At 33.2% G+C, this 22,557-nt stretch overlaps 1 protein-coding gene across 1 annotated transcript in view; it reads left to right on the top strand.

Moving 5' to 3' along the window:
- cplane1 (ciliogenesis and planar polarity effector 1) overlaps positions 1-22,298 on the top strand; it is a 51,232-nt gene extending 28,934 nt beyond the window's left edge. The window contains exons 18-32 of the mRNA XM_073830192.1: positions 1,442-1,659; positions 1,746-1,910; positions 3,520-3,649; positions 4,165-4,274; positions 4,347-4,493; positions 6,780-6,906; positions 7,048-7,334; positions 9,824-10,678; positions 13,057-13,217; positions 16,694-16,818; positions 18,914-18,981; positions 20,097-20,155; positions 21,527-21,586; positions 21,661-21,811; positions 22,128-22,298. Coding sequence (XP_073686293.1) covers positions 1,442-1,659; positions 1,746-1,910; positions 3,520-3,649; positions 4,165-4,274; positions 4,347-4,493; positions 6,780-6,906; positions 7,048-7,334; positions 9,824-10,678; positions 13,057-13,217; positions 16,694-16,818; positions 18,914-18,981; positions 20,097-20,155; positions 21,527-21,586; positions 21,661-21,811; positions 22,128-22,298 — 2,834 coding nt within the window. The remainder of the gene's footprint in view (positions 1-1,441; positions 1,660-1,745; positions 1,911-3,519; positions 3,650-4,164; positions 4,275-4,346; positions 4,494-6,779; positions 6,907-7,047; positions 7,335-9,823; positions 10,679-13,056; positions 13,218-16,693; positions 16,819-18,913; positions 18,982-20,096; positions 20,156-21,526; positions 21,587-21,660; positions 21,812-22,127) is intronic.
- The last annotated feature ends 259 nt before the right edge of the window (positions 22,299-22,557 follow it).

Here is a 22,557-nt window from a genome sequence, read left to right as displayed (position 1 = left end):
CAGTATTTTCTGCTTTCACATCTATTCTGTCCTCTCTGGGACCATTCTGGTCACTCACTTCAATTTATGGCAATCTCACAAGGTTTCATTGTAATCAATCGCAAATATGTGACCCTGGAGCACAAAACCAGTCTTAAGTCGCTGGGGTATATTTGTAGCAATAGCCAAAAATACATTGTATGGGTCAAAATTATTGATTTTTCTTTTATGTCAAAAATCATTAGGAAATTAAGTAAAGATCATGTTACATTAAGATTTTTTGTAAAATTCCTACTGTAAACCTATCAAAATGTAATATGCATTGTTAAGAGCTTAATTTGGACAACTTTAAAGGTGTTTTTCTCAGTATTTTGATTTTTTTGCACCCTCAGATTCCAGATTTTCAAATAGATGTATCTCGGCCAAATATTGTCCTATCCTAACAAACCATACATCAGTAGAAAGCTTATTTATTGAGATTTCATATGATGTATATATCTCAGTTTTGTAAAATTTAACCTTATGACTGGTTTTGTGGTCCAGGGTCACATATAATGTCTTATTTACATCGTGTCTATGTGTGATATTTAGCAAATTCTCACTGTCTCACCCTGTATCTATTTATATATTTATTTATATCTTAACATTATTATATCTTTTAAACCATTTGCACACACAAGCATTATCCGACTCTCCTCCTGACCGCAGACGCGGGTTTACAAGCTACATTTCTGTGTTTTTCAGTCAATTTCTTGCATTTTCCTCCTTATGAACAGCAAATTTTCATACATGAAATTAAATTAAATTTCTAGGTTTTACCAATTTCCATAAACAACTTCAAGTTTCTGCTATTTATTCCTATTGGGAAAAATCTCTTCCTGCCCTCCAGCTGCATTTTGCGTGTCATCAGAACCATGTGATTGCAAACAACCTATTGATGAATAGTTTAAAAGTAGTTTTATATCTATAGATTTTATTTTAGGCAAGTCGTGATGATTTGAGAAGGCAAATTGATTAAACGGAACAGTCTTCCGCTGGCCGCTCTTTGTTACTTCAGAAAACAGAAACTTATATTTAACAAACAAACGTTTTTTCTAAATTAACTTAATAAAAAAACTTTGCCATTACATACAAAACGGAACTATTTTAATACCTGAAATGGTAAGCTGTTTTGGGAGAAGGGGGAAAAAATACGAACTCGGGCTCTAATGAAGTGTGTGCGAAAACGAACTGAACTAGTTGTAGAAAAAACAAAATCCAAATGCTTTATGATAAAAATAAGACAAAAATATGGCGATTCATGTCTGCTCACTTTGATAACACTGTTCATCACAATCAGACAGTTATTTAATAGTCGTGACAGGCCTAGGGTGAATTATATGATGATGATAGTAAATGACTCTAAAAATATAATAAATGATCAGTTTACAGCTAATATGCTGCTTGTTTGTTTTTCCTTTAGGCACAGTGGCTGTTGAGGATGTGGATCTGGTTCAGGTCTCTGTGCAGGAGATCCTGAAGGCGTCTGTAATGGCGGAGGTGGACGTCATCTCTCAGCCTCTAACACGACTGCTGGACGCAGCCAAAGAGCGAGCGGCATCACTTCCTGCTCTGGTTCCTGCTATGTTCTACCTGCCTGCTCCTCCTTTGTACTGTCCACAGCCTTCACCGAACACACAGGTGGATTTTACCCACAGAGACACCCAACCGTCATGTCTATCTGTGTCACATCTGTCTCATATTTAACTATGTCTATATCTCCTCAGGACTCTGTGAGAGATGCAGCTCTGGTTCTGGAGAGGGAGTCTCGCTGTCAAGTTTCTGGGCTGGTTCAGAAGGTTCTGATGCTCTTCAGGGTGGCACACATCTCTCGGCCTTCGGCGCAGTGGTACATCAGTAGCTTGCATCGCTGCAGACACTTACAGCACAAGGTGTGTTTCCCTTGTGTCCGCCTTACACCTACTTACCGAGTTACCCAGTACATGTACATTATAATGTCTTATTTGGGTGTAGTAACCTTTATCTAACCAGGTAAATATAAAATATTACTAATTAATATGTTAGTAGTTTCTTGGACAAGTACCATTGTGATGCCTTAAAATTATGTGTGTTACTAACCTTTATCTAACCAGGTTAACTATAAACCTGGTTAACAGTTAACTGTTACTTGTTTGGACAAAGAACCATTGTCATGTCTTAGTATTTTGGGGGTGTTAGTAACTAGCTTTATCTAACCAGGTTAAATATAAACGTTGCTTACAAACTAGCAAACTAACCAACCAACAAACTAATTAACAAGTTAGCATTTTTATGCACAAAGAACCATTTTAATGCCTTAGTATTTTTGGGGGTGTTAGTAACTATCTTAATCTAACCAGGTTAAATACAACGGTTACATACTAACTAACCAACCAACCAACCAACTAACTAATTAACATGTTAGCAGTTTTTTGGATAAAGAACCATTGTAATGTCATAGCATTTTTTGGGGTGTTAGTAACTATCTTAATCTAACCAGGTTAAATACAACGGTTACATACTAACTAACCAACCAACCAACCAACCAACCAACCAACTAACTAATTAACACGTTAGCAGTTTTTTGGACAAAGAACCATTGTAATGTCATAGCATTTTTTGGGGTGTTAGTAACTATCTTTATCTAACCAGGTTAAATATAAAGGTTACTTACTAACTAGCTAACTAACCAACCAACTAAGTAAATGATTAACATGTTAGCAGTTCTTTGGACAAAAAACATTGTAATGTCTTAGTATTTTTGGGGGTGTTAGTAACTATCTTTATCTAACCAGGTTAAATATAAATGTTACTTACTAACTAACAAACTAACCAACCAACCAGCCAACTAACTAATTAACATGTTAGCAGTTTTTTGGACAAAGAACCATTGTCATGTCTTAGTATTTTGGGGGTGTTAGTAACTAGCTTTATCTAACCAGGTTAAATATAAATGTTACTTACTAACAAACAAACTAACCAACCAACCAGCCAACTAACTAATTAACATGTTAGCAGTTTTTGGGACAAAGAACCATTGTCATGTCTTAGTATTTTTGGGGTGTTAGTAACTATCTTTATCTAACCAGGTTAAATATAAAGGTCACTTACTATCTAAGTAACATGTTAGTATTTTGTTAAACAAGTGCGATTGAAATGTCTTAGAATTCTTCAAATGTTGGAAACTTTTATATAACCAGGTTAAATATAAAGGCTACTAACTAACTACCCAACTAACTAACTAACTAACTAACTAACTAACTAACTAACTAACTAACATGTTAGCAGTTACTTGGACATGTACCATTATAATGTCTTAGTATTCTTTGGAAGTTAGTAAACTTTATCTAGCCAGGTTAAAAATAAAGATTACTAAATAACCAACCAACTAATCAATTAACATGTAATTTTTTGGACAAGTATCAATGTAATGTCTTAGATTTAGTACAAAAATATATGGATTAATTACTAGTTAGTATTCATTGGGGGTTGTTTTAAGAATCTTGAGGTTTCTGTTGGTAGATCCAGAAGAAAGCGTCCGAACCCAAAGCTGAATTGATTCCTGATGGACTGAAGAAATTCTCCACTCATTGTGGGTTCTTCCAATCGGGGCCCAGTAAAGACATGGATAGTGTCACCAAGCAAACCATAGGTGTGTTTGTTGATGTGTTTGTTTTTTGGAGTAATGGAGGTGTTGCCAAAAAAAAAAAAAAAAGAGGACAATGAATAGAGAGACAGTTTTGACAAAACTGAGATTGGATGAACCTTAATAAATCTGATCACAATATCTCTGTATGGTTCATTGACAAATAATTGAATGAATCTTTCTCAGAAAAGTGACAAAAACAGCAATTCACTTAAATGTCTGACTTATATTATAATAACGTCCATATGCTCTTTGTGAAAATTGGATGAACTCATTAATCTGTTGATTGATCTCTTCTTATTTAAGGAGAAAATTAGTTTCCAAAGTCAGACATTGCTTGAATTTGAAATATAAGACTTTGTTTGATAAGTGAGATATCTGTATAAGTCCTTGAAAATCCAAAAAGATTTTTTTTTTAACAGTCTCTGTATGAACCCTGGTATAATTAGCTTTTAGATTATTCAGATAGTGGTGTCTATGTGAAGCTCTGTGTATTTATATGATTTTCTGCCTTTGTTCAGTTTGTTTCCGTGAGTTGTGTGCACTTTGCTGGATGCTCCATGTGAGGGACCAGCTCAGCATTTCCTGTAGAAGGTACCAGGCTGCAAGGCAACGGGAGAAAGACACTCAGGTGTGTTTAAAGAATGAATGTATGAGTATTTCAGAGATGCCAGGTGTGTCAATCCATATCTTTGTCTCTCAGGTCAGTGACATGAGTGTATCAGATCTGTGTGTTGAGGCTTTGTGTTGGGCGTGCCGTCTCCTGCCGTTCTGCCGTTTCCTGAATGCAGAGGAAGCCCTGCAGGACTTGGTGCTCAGCCTGGTGTCTGAACTGCCACCCAGTCGTGTGGTAATGTACACCACTAATCTAAACTTAAACTTGTTAAGGATCATTTATGATTTGTACTGTAAAATTATCAGTGTCTTTTCATAAGTTAAAAAGTAATGTTTACTAACTAACATAACATTGTAATGTTTTGGTATTTTTGGGAATTAAGTTAAAACCTTTATTTCACCTGGTTAAGTAAAGGTTATTAACTAAGTAAAACTAACATGTTAGTAGTTTTTTGGACATGTACTGTTGTTTTGTCTGCGTGTTTTGTGGGAGTTGGATGGTAAAGTTTTTTTTTTAACCAGATTAAAAATAAAGGTTACTAACTAGCTAACTAGCTAACTAACTAACTAACTAACTAACTAACTAACTAACTAACTAACTAACTAACTAACTAACTAACTAACTAACATGTTGGTAGTTTTTTGCCAATAACCACTCTATTATCTTAGAATTCTTTGTGGGATTTTTTTTAACCTGGTTATTAAAGCTTAGTGATTAACTAACTAAAAAGTATGTTAGTAGTTTTTAGACACATACCATTGTACTGGTAAAGTAATGTTTACTAAATATTTATTTTTGGGGATCAAGCTAAAACCTTTATATCACCTGGTTAAGTAAAGGTTATTAACTAAGTAAAACTAACATGTTAGTAGTATTTTGGACATGTACCGCTTTGTCTGAGTGTTTTGTGGGAGTTTGTTGGTAACATTTATTTAACCAGGTAAAAATAAAGGTTACTCACTATTTAACTAAGTATCATGTATTATGTTACCATTATAATGTTGTAGTAACCAGATTATAAATAAACATAACTAACTTTTACATATACCATTGGATGTCTTGTAAATGGAAGCAAGCTAGTTAGTTGGTTAGTAATCTTTATTTTTAATCTAGTTAAATAAAGGTTACTAACTAGCTTGTAAACAATACTAAGGCATTGTGATGGTCCAAAACCAGTTTAATATAACAAAATCTGCATAAATATCAGTGTAATTGAAATAATCATATCTGATCCATCACTGTACCATCACATTATACAATATGATAAAGGCTACAATTAAGGTTACTTATTAACTAACTTACTAAGTAATTAATGTGTTAATAGTTTTTAACAATTTTTTTTAACACATATTACCATTGTAATATTTTAATATTCTTTGAGAGTTAGTTTGTACCAGGTTAAAATAAAGGTCACTAACTAAGAAACTAACTAACTAGCTAATGTGTTAGTAGTTTTTTGGATATGTACCATTGTAATGTTTTTAGTATTCATTGGGAGTTAGTAACCTTTATTTAACCAGGCTACAATAAAGGTTACTTATTAACTAGCTAACTAACTAACTAACTAACTAAAAACTAACGTGTTAGTAGTTTTTACGTTTGTACCATTGTATTATTTTAATATTCTTTGAAAGTTATTAACCTTTATTTAACTAGGCTACAAAATAAAGGTTACTTATTAACTAACTAACTAAAAAATAAAGTGTTAGTAGTTTTTACACATGTACCATTGTATTATTTTAATATTTTCTGAGAGTTAGTAACCTTTATTTAACCTGGTTAAAATAAAGGTTACTAACTAACTAACTAACTAACTAACTAACTAACTAACTAACTAACTAACTAACTAACTAACTAACTAACTAACCTGTTAGTATTTTTTGGACACATACCATTGCAGTGTTTTAGTGTTCTTTTAGAATTCATTAGTAACCTTTATTTAACCTGTTTAAAAAAATGTTGCTAACCTATTAACTGACTAATATCAGTTATATATCAGTTATAATAATAACTTTTTTAGATGTGGACCTTTGTAATATTTTAGCATTCTTTGGGAATTAGTTAATAACCTCTATTTAACCCGGTTATAAAGGTTACTAACTAACTAACTAACTAACTAACTAACTAACTAACTAACTAACATGTTAGTAGTTTTTTGTAATTTTACCATTGTAATATCTTAATAATCTTTGAGAGTCAGTAACCTTTATTTAATCAGGTTAATATAAATGTTACTAACTAACTAACTAACTAACTAACTAACTAACTAACTAAACATGTTAGCAGTTTTTTGGACACATACAATTGCAATGTTTTAGTGTTCTTGTTGGGTTAGTGACCTTTATTTAACATGTTTGAAATAAAGGTTGCTAACTTATTAACAGACTAACATGTTAGTAGTTTTTTGGACATGTACCTTTGTAATAATTTGGTATTATTCTGATCCATCAATGTACAGTACCTTAACAGTATTTTTGTAGCACGGTTGTTTCAAGCTTGTGTTTCATTTCTAACGTTAAGACGGCAGAAACTTTAGCGAGAGCGTTTCCTGATGAGATCGAGTCTGTTCGTGTGCCGCTGCGGGAGAAGTACACATCACTAGTGCATAGACTGAGACCAGTGATAGTGTCAGACACCTCGACACCAGGCAAGAGCTGCTTTGAAAAATAACTCTCCCAAAGTTGTCATACCTCGCTTTGTTTAGAAATCAGAGCCTTTGGTCAGGATGTCAGCCACTAACCAGGGGTGCTCATGTTCACAGATGTGCCACCAGGAAGCGAGCGGGAAGATGAGGGCGGCGATACCATGTTGATTCTGATTCAGGATCAGCTGAGGCAGCGACGCCGGGAGCTTCGGCGCCTGACAAAGTACTTGGGCATCCCAGAGCCATACCTGTGGGAGAGGGAGGAGGAGGAGGACAGGGGAGGTGCTTCCTCCATACAGAATCGCCTCTCTTTCGGGACTAGTTTGAGTGACAGCACGCTGACAGACTGTGGGCGCCCCCTCGTGTACAGTGAGGGTGACACGGCTGAGACGCTGTCAGAGCCCCTTTCCCCAGAGCTGCAGACCAAATCTGCACACAGGTAACTCTGCTAGTGTACTGTATACTGCTACTATTTTTTTAATAGCGTGTAAAACAATATGCATGTGTTGTAAACTGCACATTGAGGCAAATAGGTCATCCACACTGTAAATAAAACTGATTATTGTAGTGTATTTTATAAGGAAATTCAGTCTACTTTAAAAATTTCACGTTTAATTCAGTGTGTTACTTGCCGTAACTACTATTAGTAGTTTTTTTTTGGAAGTTTTTCTTAGAATTCTTTGGAAGTTAATAACATTAATTTAATCAGATTAAAGATAAAGATTTTTTTATTTGTCTGACATAAATAAATATTATCATTTTTTTTTATATGTACCTTTGTAATGTTTTAGTATGCTTTAAAGTTGGTTAGTAACCTTTATTTAACCAGGCTAAAATAAAGGTTACTAACTAACCAAGGTGTTAGTGTTTTTTGGTTATGTACCAATAAAATGTTTTAATATTCTTTGAGAGTTTAAAAAAAGTTAGTAAAAGTAAGTAACCTTTATTTAACCAGGAAAAAAATAAAAGTTACTAACTAACTAACTAACTAACTAACTAACTGATGTGTTAGTAGTTTTTAGAACAGTGTACCATTGTAATGTTTTTAGTATTCTTTGAGGGTTAGTTAGTAACATTTATTTAACCAGGTAAAATTAAAGTTACTAACTAACTAAGATGTTTTTTAGTCATGCACCATTGAAATGTTTTAGTTTTCTTTAAGAGTTAGTTAGTAACCTTTATTTGACCAGGAAAAAATAAAAGTTACATACTAATGTGTTAGTAGTTTTTTGGACATGGACCATTGTAAAGTTTTAGTAGTCTTTGCGAGTTAGTTAGTAACCTTTATTTAACCAGACTGAAAAAAGGTTACAAATTAACTAACTAACTAACTAATGTTTTTTAGTATTCTTAGCGATAATACTAAATACTACGAGTAATAGTTGGTAACATTTATTTAAACAAGCTAAAATAAAGGCCAAGGTGTTAGTGTTTCTTTTGGTAATGTACAAATGCAATGTATTTTAGTATACTTTTTTTTTAACCAGGGAAAATAACGGTTACTAACTAACCAAGGTGTTAGTGTTTTTTGGTTATGTACCAATAAAATGTTTTAATATTCTTTGAGAGTTAAAGTTAGTAAAAGTAAAAGTTAGTAACCTTTATTTAACTAGGGAAAATAAAAGTTACTAACTAACTAACTCAAACTGATGTGTTGGTAGTTTTTTGGACAATGTACCATTGCAATGTTTTTAGTATTCTTTGGGGGTTAGTTAGTAAGATTTATTTAACCAGATTGAAATAAAGGTAACTAACTAACTAAGGTGCTAGTAGTTTTTTGGATATGTTTCATTGTAATGTTTTTAGTATTCTTTGAGAGTTGGTAACCTTTTTTTAACCAGGGAAAATAAAAGTTACTAACTAAGGTGTTTTTTTTAGTCATGTACTATTGAAATATTTTAGTACTCTTTGAGAGTTAGTTAGTAACCTTTATTTGACTAGGAAAAAATAAAACTTACTAACTAATGTGCTTAATGAGGTTATAAACGTAATAGTTTATAATATAAACTAACTAACTAACTAACTAACTAACTAACTAACTAATTAATATGTTAGTAGTTTTTGGACTTGTGCCACTGTAATATTTTTATATTCTTTGAGAGATAGTTAGACTGGTTTATTTAACCACGTTAAAATAAAGGTTGTTAGTAGTTGCTTTGGACACATACCATTGCAATGTTTTAGTGTTCTTTTTGGGTTAGCTAGTAACCTTTATTTAACTTGTTTAATATAAAGATTGCTAGCTTATTAACTGATCAACATGTTAGTAACTTTTTTGGATGTGTACTTTTGTAATATTTTAGCATTCTTTGGGAGTTAGTAACTTTTAACCAGGTTATAAAGGTTACTAACTAACTTACTAACATGTTAGTAGTTTTTGGAATTGTATCATTGTAATATTTTAATATTCTTTGAGAGTTAGTTAGACTGGTTTATTTAACCATGTTAAAATAAAGGTTACTAACTAACTTGTTAGTAGTTGCTTTGGACACGCAATGTTTTAGTGTTCTATTTGAGTTAGTAACCTTTATTTAACCTGTTTAAAGTAGAGGTTGCTAACTTATTAACTGACTAACATGTTAAAAATTTATTTGGACATGTACCTTTGTAATATTTTGGTATTCTTTGGGAGTTAGTTCATAACCTTGAGTTAACCAGGTTATAAAGTTTACTAACTAACTAACTAACTAACTAACTAACTAACTAACTAACATGTTAGTAGTTTTTTGGACATGCACATTGTAGCCTAATGTTTAGTATTCTTTGAAAGTTAGGTAGAGGTATATTTCTATTCTATTCTGTTCTATTCCCAGTATGCATAGTGCATACTTCAAATATAGTTTGAGTAGTAATTTGCTTGAGCAAATGAATGCGTGAATGTGGTAAACATTACCTCTTCTCTTGTGTTTGTAGTTCCAAGACCGCAAAGTTTCTGGATGCACCTGAGAAATCAACACAAGACAGAAAAAGTGATAAAAGATCCAGCTCAGTGGGACCCAAAGCACCCGACTCGACCGTACCCACAGTGGGAACCTGGGAGTTTGAGCTGGAGGATGAGGATTACACGCTCTTCCTAGATTTATTCCTCAGCTACATGCTCGGAAAAGACAGACTAGATGCAGAAGAGTCCGAGCTGCCTTTACTGAGTAGCTTCTCACATCAGCTCCATACTAGAGAGCTGCACTCGGTAACCTTTGACATGCTGACCACTCTCAAACGCCGTCAGAAGGATCGTAAAAGAAGCGCACAAGTACCTCTCTTCCATGCCGGTCACTGCTTCCAAACTCTTCCTGTTAAACCTGAACCTCCACAGTCCGTCGATCCGGTTCAGTCCGACGCTCATGCTGCCGTTAACACCATGTCCCCTTGGGCTCTTCCTGGACTCCATACTGGGAAACATCAAGGTCTTTTCAGCCTTCGTCAACACGCTACGTTAAAGTCCAAAGATGTTAAAGTGAATTCGACTGGCTTAGTTGTCGACTCCACATCCTTTAGGATCGTCCCGGAGGCTGAATTAGACGTTCAGATGGAGCTGGACTCCTCACTCGAGGCCCGGTTTCCTCAGCTTGCCCGGCTGCTGGAGTGGATGATGCGCTGGGCCGACAGACGGGTTCTGCTCTCTCAGCCGGTCAGAAAGACATCAGAGGGCTCCAGTGATTCGGTGGTCATCAGGGTCAAAGCTTCGACTCCTGCGGTGCTGACAGCGCTGGAGCTGCTGGAGCGGAGGTACAGCGCCGCCCTGCTGGGTGAAAGCTTAAATTACTCCCATACCGAGGTAAGGTTGCATTTTGAGATGTAGTGCTTTATATTAAACTGTTATTCCATATTCTTACATTTAAAACAGGGTGGGTGTCATGTGATTGTTTTATTTTTAATGGTTCACTAGTGGCAGTGCAAAGTCATTCAAAGACAAAAACTATTTAGAAGTGGTAGAATTGTTGAACAAGTTTATCTGGTTGTAAGGCTTTTTTAAATTGCAACAGGACCTTTGTTTTAATCCCTATCAAACATTTTTTGTCAAGAAGCAAACAAAACTTACTAATGGATTGTGATGGAACTTTGATTGAAATACCACTGCAAAATATATAAATAAATTAATAAAAAATAAATTATAATAAATCAAATAATTGCATATATAATGCAATTATATTAAAATTGTATTATCTATAATTATATATGTATGTGTGCATATATTTTCAGTAATATATATTTATTTTCTCTCTCTCTCTCTCTCTCTATAAAATTTTTTAGACATTTCATTATTCTTTTAATAATATTTGTTTTTTTAAAACAATGAGAATAAACACTAAATGACAATAATAAAATAATGTAATTTAATTGTTTCCCACTTTCGTTTATTGATTTGTTTTTGTCTTATATTGTAGTATTATTTATATATTATATATAGTGTTTATTAATATTTTAATTAGCTTTACATTTTTATGGTATTAATTTTCATTTTTAGCCAGTGTGTGATTTTATTTTTTTTATATTTAGGTTTAATTTCTTGTTATTTTAGTTTTGTTTTAGTTTTAATTTAGTTTGTGTTTTATTTCCAATTATAGGGCCCTATGAAATCTGTTTTATTTTTTTCCATTTTAATTTTTGTTGGATTCCGTTTTTTTTCTAGACTCTGTTTTAATGGTTAAATGAATAATTATTAAACAAGTATTTTTAATACAATTTAACAGCGGCTTATTAAAAGCTGAACAAAATTGACATTTTTAAAGCCCTATGAAATACGCTTTTTTTCTTTCTTTCTTAGTTTTTCAATTAATTTTCTGAATTTAATTTTAATGGCAAATTTTTTTTTAATTATCAATTTATTGATTTAATCAAAAATATATATATTTTTTTTTCCCCAATTTTTTTTTTTTTTCATTTTAATTTTTTTGGGGATTTCGCCTTTTTCCGTTTAAATTTTTCTGGACACTGTTTTAATGGTTAAATTAAGCTATTAAACAAAAAGAATGTCTTATTAATTTAAATCAAGAAACAATTCAACAGCAATTTATTAAAAGTTAAACAAACTAATATTTTAAGGCCCTAAGAATTACACTTTTTTTTTCTTTCTCAAATTCATTTTTGTTTTACCAAATTCTGTTTGTTTGTTTTTTCAATTAATTTTCTGAATTCTATTTGAATGGCTTCATTCAGTTTTAATATTAAAAAGCATATCTAATTAATTGATATAATAAAATAAAATATATTATATATATATATTTATTTATTTTCAGAATTACTGTGTTTTTATGTTTTTTTTCATAAATATTTCTTAATAAAAAATGTTTTAATAATTTAATTAGCAGCAGTACTGTCATTACATTTTAGTAATATTTTTTTTCTGTCAATAAATATTTTATTATTAGTTATTTTATAACCAATTAATTTTCTGAATTTCCTTTTAATGTTATTTAATGTATTTAATTGGTTTCGTTAACTGTTAATAATTAAAAGCATCTTTAATTGATTTAATAAAAATAATTTAATTTAGTATTTTTTTTTTTAATATATATTTTTCTGGTAAATATTTTCTTCTGGTAAATGTTTCTTAAAAAATAATGTTTTAATAATAGTTTTATTAGTAGTAGTACGATCAACACATTTAGTAATATTTAAGTTAAACTGGGCTTTTATTTTGACTGGTTGCTGCAAAGAACTGTACGTTTCTATTTGTATATGATATGACAATAGTTTTTCTCAAATTCTGTGATTCAGTCCATGTTTTCGCACATTGCTGGAAATCATAGGGCCCTACAATTAGTCATTTTAGTGCTTCAGCTTGTACTTCAGTTTTTCATCCAGTGTCTTTTATTTTAACATTGTCAATTAACAAAAAATGGTTTTAATAGTTTTAGTTGAACAATAACAACCCCGATCAACATGCAGTGACACACTGACAATGAAATCAGGTCTTCTCTTAATAAAATCCAGTCACGCTGCTCACATGGTCACAGGAAACACATTTATGATGCATATTAATGCCGTGTCAACTGTGATCTCTCTCGAGTGACCACTTATGATCAGATCACCTGAGATGGATGATAATACAGGGCCTCAGAGGAAACTTAGTTGAAAGCTGATCCAGATCACGACACCACAGGGACATGAGCAGAAATGTGAAACACACTCTGAACTTTCTGTTCACAGCAGCGTCGCTCTCCTGCGCTCCATCAGAGAGAGGAGTCAGTCGCTCAGCCAATCACAGGCTGGAGGCGGGACAGAGAAAGCAGTGTGGACACGGGTTACCCAGGGTCAGCAGGGACGCCCATTACACTCCCAGAGCTGGACGTCCAACACAGCCAGAGCCACAAGTGAGTCCACAGCACACATCTGCTGAAAACATGACTGACAGACACTCCTTTAAACACAAAGGACCTCAGACTGATGATCTAGAGAAGTATGTGCGTAGGAAACACATGTGAGCAACAAAACTGTGTGCAGTGCATCAGCAAAAGCTTTTTCAGTACATTGGCATGCACAACCAATTTAGATACATCTGTTTATTCTTAATTCTGAATACTTTGCATATGCACCTTATAAGATGTTTTTGAAATGTAATTTTTAAATGAAACAGATTATTGGAGTATGTTTTTTTTCTGGTTGAGATTTCACGTTTAATTCGACATATTGTAGTAATTTTTGGGTAAAAATTAGTTTTTTTATATTTATTTCTTTGTGTTCTCATACGATATATTATTTGACTAGTATTATGAGTATATTATTGTAATTTTTGCTAGTATTTTGAAATGGCTGAGATTTTCATTTTGTTATGTGCCAGTCATTTTTTATTATTGTTATAAACTGCATTTTTTTTAAACCAACAAAAATACAAAATTTAATAATTCTTTCCCAAGTGGTGTGTTACAATAATAACTAGATAAATAAGTTCGTCAAGTCAAACTTTAGGTTGGCCAGTTTAAAGCAGCTGTAAAAGTTTTGAATTTAATATAGACAGATTAGATGATTAGCATGTTGCTAGCATGATTACAAAGTAGTTAGCCTGATTCTAACATTTTTCTAGCATGTTTAGTATGTTTCTAACATGTTGCGAGCATGTTTTTAGCATGATTAGCATGTTGCTAGCATGTTACTAACATAATTAACATTACTTGCATTATTAGCATGTCATTGGCAAGTTATTACCATGTTATTAGCATATTTCTTGCATGATTAGCAAGTTACTAACATGTCATTAGCATGTTTCTAACACGATTAGCATGTTGCTAGCATGTTTCTAGCATTATCAGCAAGTTAGCACGTTTCTAACATGTTTCAAGCATGATTAGCAAGTTGCTAGAATGACTCTTGCATGTTTCTAGCATGATTAGCAAGTTACTAGCATGTCGTTAGAATGTTTCTAACATGATTAGCAAGTTAACATATTGCTAGCATGTTTCTAGCATAATTAACGTTATTTTCATTATTAGCGTATCATTAGCAAGTTGTTAGCATGTTTCTAGCATGATTAGCAAGTTAGTAGCATGTCGTTAGCATGTTTCTAACATGATTAGCAAGTTGTTAGCATATTGTTAGCATGTTTCTAGCATAATTAACGTTATTTTCATTATTAGCGTGTCATTAGCAAGTTGTTAGCATGTTTCTAGCATGATTAGCAAGTTACTAGCATTGTTGTTAGCATGTTTCTAACATGATTAGCAAGTTGTTAGCATATTGCTAGCATGTTTCTAGCGTAATTAACGTTATTTTCATTATTAGCGTGTCATTAGCAAGTTGTTAGCATGTTTCTAGCATGATTAGCAAGTTACTAGCATGTCGTTAGCATGTTCTAACATGAGTAGCAAGTTGTTAGCATAATGCTAGCATGTTTCTATCATAATTAATGTTATTTTCATTATTAACGTGTCATTAGCAAGTTGTTAGCATGTTTCTAGCATGATTAGCAAGTTACTAGCATGTTGTTAGCATGTTTCTAACATGATTAGCATATTGCTAGCATGTTGCTAGCATAATTAACATTATTTCCATTTAGCGTGTTATAAGCAAGTTGTTAGCATGTTTCTAGCATGATAAGCAAGTTACTAGCATGTCGTTAGCATGTTTCTAACATTATTAGCAAGTTGTTAGCATATTGCTAGCATGTTTCTAGCATAATTAACGTTATTTTCATTATTAGCGTGTCATTAGCAAGTTGTTAGCATGTTTCTAGCATAATTAACGTTATTTTCATTATTAGCGTGACATTAGCAAGTTGTTAGCATACTTTTAGCATGATTAACAAGTTACTAGCATGTCGTTAGCATGTTATAACATGAGTAGCAAGTTGTTAACATAATGCTAGCATGTTTCTATCATAATTAATGTTATTTTCATTATTAACGTGTCATTAGCAAGTTGTTAGCATGTTTCTAGCATGATTAGCAAGTTACTAGCATTGTTGTTAGCATGTTTCTAACATGATTAGCAAGTTACTAGCATGTCGTTAGCATGTTTCTAGCATAATTAACATTATTTTCATTATTAGCGTATCTTCAGCAAGTTGTTAGCATATATCTAGCATGATTAGCAAGTTACTAGCATGTCGTTAGCATGTTTCTAACATGATTAGCAAGTTGTTAGCATATTGCTAGCATGTTTCTAACATAATCAACGTTATTTTCATTATTACCGTATCATTAGCAAGTTGTTAGCATGTTTCGAGCATGATTAGCAAGTTATTAGCATGTTTCTAGCATGATTAGCAAGTTATTAGTATGTTTCTAGCATGATAAGCAAGTTACTAGCATGTCGTTAGCATGTTTCTAACATGATTAACAAGTTGTTAACATATTGCTAGCATGTTTCTAGCATAATTAACGTTGTTTTCATTATTAGAATATCATTAGCAAGTTGTTAGCATGTTTCTAGCATGATTAGCAAGTTACTAACATGTCGTTAGCATGTTTCTAACATGATTAGCAAGTTGTTAGCATATTGCTAGCATGTTTCTAGCATAATTAACGTTATTTTCATTATTAGCGTATCATTAGCAAGTTGTTAGCATGTTTCGAGCATGATTAGCAAGTTATTAGCATATTTCTAGCATGATTAGCAAGTTATTAGCATATTTCTAGCATGATTAGCAAGTTATTAGCATGTTTCTAACATGATTAACAAGTTGTTAGCATATTGCTAGCATGTTTCTAGCATAATTAACGTTATTTTCATTATTAGAATATCATTAGCAAGTTGTTAGCATGTTTCTAGCATGATTAACAAGTTATTAGCATGTTTCTAACATGATTAACAAGTTGTTAGCATATTGCTAGCATGTTTCTAGCATAATTAACGTTATTTTCATTATTAGAATATCATTAGCAAGTTGTTAGCATGTTTCTAGCATGATTAGCAAGTTATTAGCATGTTTCTAACATGATTAACAAGTTGTTAGCATATTGCTAGCATGTTTCTAGCATAATTAACGTTATTTTCATTATTAGAATATCATTAGCAAGTTGTTAGCATGTTTCTAGCATGATTAGCAAGTTACTAGCATGATTCTAGTTGCTAGGCTTGACTAGAGTTAAATGGGTTAAAAATATTAAGCCAACCTAAAAAAAATTATAAACTTGTAATTCCGGGAATGATGTAGTAACAAAACCATGTGACACAAAGAAGATGCTTAAATATAAGAGAGTCAAATGTGTTCAGAGTCAGACAATCGAGTCAAAGAGTTTAAAGATGTCAAAAATAATTACAAAACACTAGAAGTGCATTTGTCCAAAATTTAAGGCAATTAGAATGAACCAATGCAAATGCAGTCTTAATGATGTGTGATGTTGGTTCTCAGTGTGGATGATGCAGAGGAGGCCGTGGATCAAACAGACGATCAGCTTTCTGAACATGAGGACACCATGATCTCTGATGAACAGAAGGACATCACTGAGATCAGACACACATCTGCAGCTGAAGACGGTCTGATTCCTGCACAACACTGGTCTCAAACTCAATTCCTGGAGCGCCACAGCTCTGCACAGTTTAGCTCCAACCCTAATCAAACACACCTGATCCAGCTAATCAAGGGCCGTTTCTCAATACCAAAATGCGCAAACCTCGGTCTTTTGTTCTTCGTAGTTCGGACTTGGAAGTTTGACTTGGCTGCGAATGGAACAGCAGCGTACTTGATAACGTCAGTCAGCTCGCCTTTTCTACTCCGGTTATCTTCACTGTATGTAACTTTATTTACAATAAGACGAAATATGATTTCAACCACCTCTGCATCTTTCAGTTTTCATTTAAACATATTAATAGCTGCAAAAACGTAGTTCATGGAATGTACAACATTAGAGTGAAACTAAATATTACGTTATATCAAACAGCATTGCCTCTTTTCCGTTTCATTTAACGTTAAACATATTAATAGCGACAAAAATGTGGTTCATGCAACGCCTTACAAAACAATAATTGCAATAAATGGAAGTGATATCCACTGCTTCTTTTCTTAAAAATATAAACCACAACTCTCTTTTCATACTCATTTTAAAAATAATAAAACACATTTGTGACCCTGGACCACAAAACCAGTCTTAAGTCGCTGGGGTATATTTGTAGCAATAGCCAAAAATACATAGTATGGGTCAAAATTATTGATTTTTCTTTTATGTCAAAAATCATTAGGAAATTAAGTAAAGATCATGTTACATTAAGATTATTTGTAAAATTCCTACTGTAAACCTATCAAAATGTAATTTTTGATTAGTAATATGCATTGCTAAGAACTTAATTTGGACAACTTTAAAGGTGATTTTCTCAGTATTTTGATTTTTTTGCACCCTTAGATTCCAGATTTTCAAATTCATATGATGTATATATATCTCAGTTTTGTCAAATTTAACCTTATGACTGGTTTTGTGGTCCAGGGTCACCACAAAGCTATATGTGCACTGTGTATAATGCATCTTTACTCTATGCATAATAAAATGAAACATGACAAGCACAACTCTGCCTTTTTTGTTAAATGTCAGTTTTAATGAACAATATTAGCCATTATAAAAGTATAAGTATAAAGTATAAGAGACGTATGTAATCGGAAATATAGACAAAAGCAGACAATTCGGTCAAATGCATGCTAAAAAGTCAGCGTTGAATTGATAAATAATTTATGAAGCATAACTTTGTCCTCAGTCAAAACGATACGACCTGGAATAAATAATAGATTCACGAGACCAAAAATTAGCTTTACCCAAAACTAATTATACCTCTTGTTCAACCACTACAGAGACATCAGGACCTGCGGCAAACGTCAGAAGGACTAGCCGTGGCGAGGCTCTCTCTGCGGGATACATGACCACTGAGCACCCAGTGTTCGCCTGGAACTCGCATCTCCGAAATCGGCGAAATTTTCAAATAGGCGCTGTCTTTGTGAATAAACTGCAGATTTGAGTTTTAAACAACTACATTCTCGCCTGAAATACTCTTAAACCTACATTTCATGACACAATAACAGTAATATTTTGAAAATTATGCAGGTTTTCTCCTCCTCTCATTGGTGCAAACTGCATTCTGGGATACATGGCTGCCTCAAGTTCGCACAAGTCTCCTCTTGATGCATCCTTGATAAAAGGGGCGGAGCAAGAACACATCCGGGGATTTGAACTGTACTTGCTACTGTACGTTTCACAAGTCCACAAGTACAGACAAGAAACGCATATTGAGAAACGACCAAGGTCTTCAGGATTACTAGAAACTTCCAAGCAGGTGTGAGTTGGAGTTGGTTGGAGCTAAACCTCCAGGAATTGAGTTTGAGACCTCTGCTTTACACTAAACTAAAACATATTCATGCCTTTTCGCTCGTAGTAATCTGTTTGAATTCTTTATCGGTAACACTTTACAATAAGGTGTCATTTGTCAACATTAATGTATACACTAACACACGAACAAATTGTGCTAATGTTAACTAAGGAACCTAATTGTGAAGTGTTGCCTCCTTATCAAATTATTAACACTAATTATTATTGATGTCAATTAAAACTGTCTTCTCCACTGTTGTTGATTGTAGTTTTGTTTACAGATGAGAGCAGTGTTGCTGATGTTGCAGAGGCATCACGGTCCAATCAGAGCAAGGCTCACAGAGATCAGGTGATAGTGTGCTGCCCTATCAATCCACAGAGATTATCAATTAAAAGATTATTTGCATCTCTAGCTCATTTGCTTTGAATGGTTTGAGGTCAAATATTGTCCAAAAAGACATCATTACATGGATCTGTCGCATCATTCATTCAGTCTAATGACACTAAGCTATATAGCTCAAAGTAGATTCAGTTTGATCAATAATATTTATCAGAAATAATTCATTTATCAATAATTATTTATTAATTTAGCAAGAATAATAAACTATTTATTTATTAGTATTATTTATTCACTGATTATATGTTTAATATTAATTATTTTTATTAATATAATTTATTTAATATTATTTAAAATGATTTATTGTGTTCATTTACCTAATATTTTATTTTATTTTATTTTTCCTTAATTTTTTTAATTGTATTTGATTTTTATTTTGTTTACTTTTTTATTTTTATTTGACTGGGTCAAGTTTCAACACCAAATCTAAATCTAAATGAAGTGTTACATTTTATTTTGCACAAAGAAATTCAAGCCTACCTTAGAATAAGATTTTTACAGGACATTATTTTGATGATAATTAAACATGTATAGATGTATATAGTAAAGTTGAATTATTATTTGTCAGTACTGATTATTTGTAATTATTATACAATAATATAATTTACTAAAAATATATATTTATCAATCATAATTAATGTTGTTATTCATATGTAGAAATAGATAGAAACATGTTAGAAGCGTGTTAGCATGATAGCAACTTGTTAGTCAGGCTAGAAACATGCTAGCAACTTGCTATTCATGGTAGAAACATGCTGGAAACATGCTAGCAAATTGCTAGTCATGTTGGAAATATGCTAATAACTTACTAATCATGCTAGAATCATGCTAAACATCTTAGAAAAATGTTAGAATCATGCTACATTCTAGTTACATGCTAATCATTTAATCTATCTTTATAAAGTTCAAAACTTAATTTTTATTTCTATTATTTAGTTAGTTATTTAATAGGATGGCAATAGCAATATCATAAGCTGGAAGTGTAGTTGTCCAGTTAGTTCATTACATGCATCGCTGTAGTCAGTGTCAGATCCAGATGTCAACAAGCTCTCCTGATGTTTCCACAGGCATTAACACTGGCTGATCTTGAGTGTCCAGACACAGATGATCATTCATTACAATCACAGTGAGTCTGTGCAAGTCAACTTTAACCTATAAAACAGGCTCAGTGCCGTTCTGTCGCATATTAAAGGTTGTATCAGCGATTTCAAGCCTGAAACATAAAGTGTCAAATTCAGTTTTTTTACAGTCGATTTATGGGGCAGGCAGCGAGCGGATCGTGAAGAAAGGTCAGCTGAATTTGACACTTTATGTTTCAGGCTTGAAATCGCTGATACAACCTTTAAGAGGCTGGAAAAGCTCAATAATCTGGGGCCAGATTCACGAAACATTCTTAAGAAGAATTTTCTTCTTAACTGCCATTTTCTTCTTATTTTTTAAAATAAGAAAAAAGTTAAGAATATTTTGTATTCCCGGAAAAAATCGTCTTAAGAACATTCTTATCTTTTTACTTAAGATTGTTCTTAAGACAAAAATTAAGAAAATTCAAATTCTTGAAAAGAATCTTCTTAAAAAGCATCGTAAATAACTTCTTAAAGTTAGGATAGCCCGAGACTTGTCTTAAATCCCAAATGGTAATAATTATTTAATTAATTGATTGGGTTATTTCAAATTAACTGTTATATTTAAGCATTGCAACACTACTAGCTACATATAATACTTATTAGGACTATCAATAGAGATGAACATGAGTTCGCTGAAGTGACAGCAATGACTGATAATGTAAACAATGATCGGTCATGATTAGCCTATGTATGACCCTACTTTTTGCCGACATCAAAACTCTACAAAATCGAGTTAGTTAGGTTTAATTAAACATTTTTTATTTTACTTGGCCGATAAATACGACATAATCTTTGGCCGTATTTAGCTCATATGTGCAGGACGCGTTTGCTGTAGCAGCGCACACACATACCGGAAGCATTTATTCGGACGAGGGAACAAAAACAACACAAAAAGTGAATAAAACTGATCGCCAAAGCTTAAGACAGACCCTTTAAAAGTAACGGTTCACAAACACGGCGCATTAAAAACATGAAGCCAAGCGCCAGTCAAGTTCGTGATGAAAATGTGTGTGTTTATGATTATTAGGATAATCTGCCGAAACCACAAAAAAAGACGTTTAAGTGTTTATAAATGCGTCTTCAGCCATGCATTCACTCAGATGTATCATTTTTTTTCTTAAGAAAATAGTTACGATGTTTTTAAGAACATCTTTGAGAACTTCTTAAGATTTTTTCAAAAATTGCACTTAAGTACATTCTTACGAACTTCTTAGAATTTATCAATTTATTTAAGAAGATATTCGTGAATCCGGCCCCTGGTGTTGTATCTTTGAGAGTTGTTCAGTCACAGGTGATTCAGTTCCCATGGAGATGGTAAACAAACCTCAGGTGCTCATGTTTCCTTCATCTGTGTGTGTGTGATCTCATTTCAGATCTGAGGGAAATCACATCTCCTGTGCATCGCTGGACCACACGCCTCCTATCACACGCAGGTGAAGATCATCTCACTGCTGTAAACACTGTCTCTCAGCGTGTTTCTCTGAAATCATATATGCTTTCCTTTCAGACCTGAGCTCTCTGCTTCAGTCGGTGTTCAGCGGACAGACGGAGCATCATTACCCATGAGACCCGGCGCTGATCCGCCTCACAGCGAAACCCAAACACAACCAGACCCCGTCAGACAGCTGCTCCAGGACGAGCTGTTCAGACTAGTGCAGGTGCATTTTTTTAAATAATTATTAAAAAGGGATTGTTTGACAGATGCTTTGCCAAAGCATCTCTTCATCAATAATTAATCAATAATATCTTTAATAATTTAGCAATAATACTAGTAATGTATCAGTATTATTTATTCATAAACAATACATATATTTGATAAATTATTTAATTATTTATATATATATATATATATATATATATATATATATATATATATATATAAATATATAATTAAATAATTTATCAAATATTTTGTAGGATTTTAGTTACGCAAAAACCATAAGTAATGAACAAATCTCCATACTCCATGTGAAGATCAAGATTCTTTTGTCTGAACCATTTGCCGAAACGGCGCGAAAACACTGGCGTCACGATGTCTACCCGATGGTCCGTTTGCTACGCCGCAGGGAACAGAGCGGCCATAAACTTAATCCCATTAGGGAGACAACGGTGATTTGTGTTCGGCGTAAACTAGCTAATCGCTAATTCATGACTACAATCTGTTGATCCTGGTGAAACTCCCGGAAAAGGACAATTCCCCAAAGATCGTCTTCCCCCTCGACATTCCACAAAGAGCCAGTTGTCTCGCGCACTTTGGCCGAGACCATCATAAACTGAGTCACGAATAAACAAAGAACATTGATCAATTCCAGATTGCCCGTTCTGGCCCGCCGAACTCTTACTGACCTCCGCTCAAGCAGCGTGGGGTTTTTTCCACTCAAAACCCAGAAATACCCCACCGCGC

Source organism: Garra rufa, chromosome 23 (assembly GCF_049309525.1).
Source record: "Garra rufa chromosome 23, GarRuf1.0, whole genome shotgun sequence".
Classification (NCBI taxonomy): Eukaryota; Metazoa; Chordata; class Actinopteri; order Cypriniformes; family Cyprinidae; genus Garra; species Garra rufa.
Note: the sequence above shows the minus strand (reverse complement) of the source record. Positions and strands in the feature narration are given on the sequence as shown.